This window comes from Eublepharis macularius, chromosome 4 (assembly GCF_028583425.1).
Source record: "Eublepharis macularius isolate TG4126 chromosome 4, MPM_Emac_v1.0, whole genome shotgun sequence".
Taxonomy (NCBI): Eukaryota; Metazoa; Chordata; class Lepidosauria; order Squamata; family Eublepharidae; genus Eublepharis; species Eublepharis macularius.
The window spans coordinates 154938821-154942941 of record NC_072793.1 but is presented as its reverse complement, the minus strand read 5'-3'; the positions used below and the strand labels follow the sequence as shown (position 1 = coordinate 154942941).

The 4121-nt window shown below is 45.1% G+C and overlaps 1 protein-coding gene across 1 annotated transcript; it reads left to right on the top strand.

The window, feature by feature from the left end:
- Positions 1 to 369: 369 nt before the first annotated feature.
- Positions 370 to 3725, top strand: CHST14 (carbohydrate sulfotransferase 14). Its single transcript, XM_054978084.1, has one exon. The coding sequence runs from the start codon at positions 727 to 729 to the stop codon at positions 1843 to 1845; it is 1119 nt and encodes a 372-aa protein (XP_054834059.1). The 5' UTR covers positions 370 to 726; the 3' UTR covers positions 1846 to 3725.
- The last annotated feature ends 396 nt before the right edge of the window (positions 3726 to 4121 follow it).

The window sequence follows — 4121 nt, the reverse complement described above, 5'->3', positions numbered from 1 at the left end:
CATTTACGGCTGACAGTTAAAGTGACATCCATTGTAACTCTACAGTGAAGCAGATCCGAAATTCTACTGCGCACTTCCATAAAAGTAGGCAAACGTCTCCTAAGTTGGGGGCATCCTGTCCATTCCCAACCGACACCCGAGCGCACCCACGGCCGGAGCTCCGAGCCGTCCCGCTCCGGCTCCCAAAGCGAGGGGGGGCGTGAGCGCGCGTGCGCGTGCACAGCCTCGCCTTCCTCTCCCCCACAAACCGCAGCTCGGCAATGCAGGAAACCCCCCGCTTCCGGGAAAGATGCAGCCGCCACCCTAGAGAAGAGGAGGAGGAGTTGCCGGAGCCTCCCACTGTCCGGGACCCGCCTCCCCAAGCAGGCCGTCACTGCCGGGCGGCTGCCCTTGTCGTCGCGGCGCCGGGAGAGAACTGTGCGCCCGGCCCGTCTCCTGTAGCTGCCCTGGGCTGGACGGGGCCTTCTGCGCAGGCCCAAGCGGAGCAGCGATCTTGTCGGTGGGAGAGGAGCGCGGAGCGCGGAGCGCAGTCCGCTCGGGCTGAACGCTGCATGGCAGGCAGGAGCCGGGGAGCCTCCGGGGCCCTTCCCCGGAGCAAGCATGTAGAGCTGGCGCGGTTGAACTAAGGAGGGACAGCCCCAGCGCCCCACCACCCAAAGCGACGGCAGAGGCCTCGTCCCCTTCGGGCTTGGGGGACGTGCTGCTTCTCCAGCCCCCCTCTGGGCCATGTTCCCACAGCCTCTCATCCCAGTGGTGGCCAGAGGCTCAGAGATGGGGGGCAGTTCTGTGCGGCGGGCCACAGTCTCTGCCCGGACCCGCTCGCGTGGCAGGGGTGGCACCGTGCTGTTGCCTTCCATGCTGACGTTTGGTGTGATTGTGGCCTCCAGCGGCCTTCTGCTCATGATCGAGAAGGGCATTTTGGCTGAGGTGAAGCCCCCGCCACTCCATCCCTCCCGTGGAGAGCTGTCCTGGAGGAACGCTGGCAGGGCCAGAGTAGCTTCGGAGCAGGAGGATGTAGGGTACCAGGTGCTCCAAGATACTCGTAACAGGACGATCCGTACTATGTGTGGGCAAAAGAACATGCCCCACAGTGTCTGGGACCTTTCTGCAAGCCAGAGGAGGACAGCGCTCAAACACATCCTGGTTAGTGACAAACACCGCTTTTTGTATTGCTATGTTCCCAAAGTTGCCTGCTCCAACTGGAAACGGATCCTGAAAGTTTTAGATGGTGTGCTGGAGAATGTGGATGTGAAACTCAAAATGGACCACAAGAGGGACTTGGTTTTCCTAAGTGACATGAAACCAGATGAGATCCGTTACCGACTGAAGCACTATTTCAAGTTCATCTTTGTCCGAGACCCAATGGAGAGACTTTTATCAGCTTACAGAAATAAATTTGGAGAGATCAAAGAGTATCAGCTGAAATATGGTGTCGAAATAGTCAAAAGGTACAGGAAAAACCCTGGGAAGACCACTGGAGATGATGTCACTTTCTCTGAATTTCTCCAGTACCTCTTAGATGAAGAGGTGGAGAGAATGAATGAACACTGGATGCCAATCTACAATTTGTGCCAGCCCTGTGCGATAAGATATGATTTCATTGGATCTTATGAAAGACTGAACGAGGATGCCAGTTATGTTCTGGAACGGGTGCAGGCACCCTCGTACATACGCTTCCCAGAAAGGCAATCGTGGTACAAGCCAGTGACTCCTCAAACTTTGCATTACTATCTGTGCAACACTCCAAGGGGGCTTATCAAAGAGCTATTGCCAAAGTACATTTTGGATTTCTCTTTGTTTGCTTATCCTCTTCCAAATGTTACTAGTGAATTTTGCAGGCAGTGAACTTTTTTCCACTGCAGAGCCATCTCAGTGTCCTATGCAATTTCCTATTTGTATACTTTTACTAACCTTTTCCACATCAAATACCTTGCTACAAAGTTTTAACCTTTATATACTGTGTATATAAGCCGCTGACTTAAGCACAATGTTTTTCTTTGAATTTGGGAAGTGTTTTTTGTATATTTTAGGAACAAGGCATTTTTTGTAGATTTACCACAGTATCAACTGCAGGGCAGTTACATTTTGGAAGTAATTGTAATAACAACAATGGAAGATTTTAAGAGAGGATTCCACTACTCCTGTTTGCAAGTGTGTGTGAGGTGTATAAGTAGCAAGTTAGATCCTGTAACAAAGGGCAGCAATTTTGTTATTTCTCAGTATTGTTATTTTAATTGTAGTATTAAACCATAGTGAAAGTCAATGGTTTTTTTTTTTTGTATTTCTGTTAGCAGAGCTATTAGTAGTGCAATCTTATGCAGAGGTACTCCATATCCCATTAAAAATCATTAGCACAGCCTGAAACAAATCCACATAGGATTGCACTATAGAAGTCAAAGGTGATTTGTGTTATATTGTGCCACAAAAGTATAACACCCTGATGCTAAACATTTGTGCTCACATCTTCACCTGTATGTAACATTGCAGGTGTAATTTTATTGGATTGGCAGAAGTGCTGATATGCCTTTATCTGAAGGATGGTTTCGAGTTATTCTTAGTGCAGTCCTATGCCAAACTAGTTCCTACTGTTTTGATCCCGAAATAACTCTGCACAGGATTGCATTGCCAATATGTTTAGGATTTAGGGTGGAATCCTATGTGCACTTGGGACTTCAGGAGTAAGCACCACTGAATATTGTGGGGCTGGTGACTGTAGGGAACTTCCAATTCAGAGGCAGTAAATCTCTGAATACCCGTGCCAGCAGGCAGTGTCAGGGGAAGACCTCGGCCTCTCTGTCATCTTTGTTGGCCTCCCATGGTAACTGGTTGGCTGCTGTATGAAACAGGATGCTGGACTAGATGAACCACTGGTCTGATGCATCAGGATTCATATTGTGAGTAGAGAGAATAGAGACATACACAGGATTGCTCTGCTAGTGTTTACAGTGCAAAGCACTTGCATAGAAAAAATAACACATGGCAAATTTATTAATCCAGTTGAACTATGAGACAAGAAAAACTTTTGGACAACCTTAAATGCAGAGATTTTTTTCCTTCAGTGTTGCTTTGAGGTAATAGAGTGTGTGTGTGTGTGTGTGCATAATATACCCTTTGCTGATGATTAAGAGTTTGATACACTCCATGTTCAGATAAATGGCATGTGTATGCTCCTCAATGTGGTAGTTTGCTAAGGTGCTACCACAGTTTCTTTCTTTCCCATGGAGATGTAGCAAGTTCTTAAAACACAGTATCTTCTTGATCTTATCTCAAACTTGAAAACATTCCCTCTGGGGTAAATGCTACAGTGTAGGTACAAATCTAGGAAACCTAATCTCTCCAGGGCACTGGTTGAAGAAAATTCCAGTTTTGATTATCATCATATTCATGGCATTCTCATTGCTTTGTTTTTTAATAGTATTATGAAATTTGAAACAAATATGAATGAAAGTGAGCATACTGGCTCACAAATGTTTCTGTAGTGTCTGCATTTCTATAAATATTCTGTATAAAACTGTCTTGGAACTGTGTGGACATAGAGATGTGAAAGGGCAAACACAGTTATATTTATTGATGATAGTACATTTTTATCCCACCTTTCCTCCAAGGCACACAGGGCAGTGTACACGGCTCTGTGCTGTTGCATTTTATCATCACGGTAGTTATGCAGTTGTGCCATGGCACAGGGACAATGTGAATCTGAATCACCTAAATTGTAATCCTACACTCTAATGACTACAAAACACTGGCTTTTAATTTTTTTAACTACTATATGATTCAAAAGACTTCAGAAATTAGACAAGATTACTCATGTAACATAATGTGATATACAAACTCTAAATAAATATATCATCAAGAGTCAGTGAGATACGCAGACAATAAAAATACATCATAGAGAGTCTTCAAATCTTCCCAAATTGCTGTTATGCATAATATTAATTCATATGTGACTTAATTTGCCACAATCATCAGAAGCTCATCATTAATGAAGCTAATCTGTTTATACCTCAAAAACTTATTTTCAATTTAAACATAGATATGCTTCTACCATTATTCATAAAGAATTGCACAATTTAATAAATCTACAGAAAGATGGGATTCCTTATGGCAAAATGAATAAATGT

What these genes read in the sequence shown, in the direction of transcription:
- CHST14 (XM_054978084.1), top strand. Translation starts at nt 727, where the DNA reads ATGTTCCCACAGCCTCTCATCCCAGTGGTGGCCAGAGGCTCAGAGATG.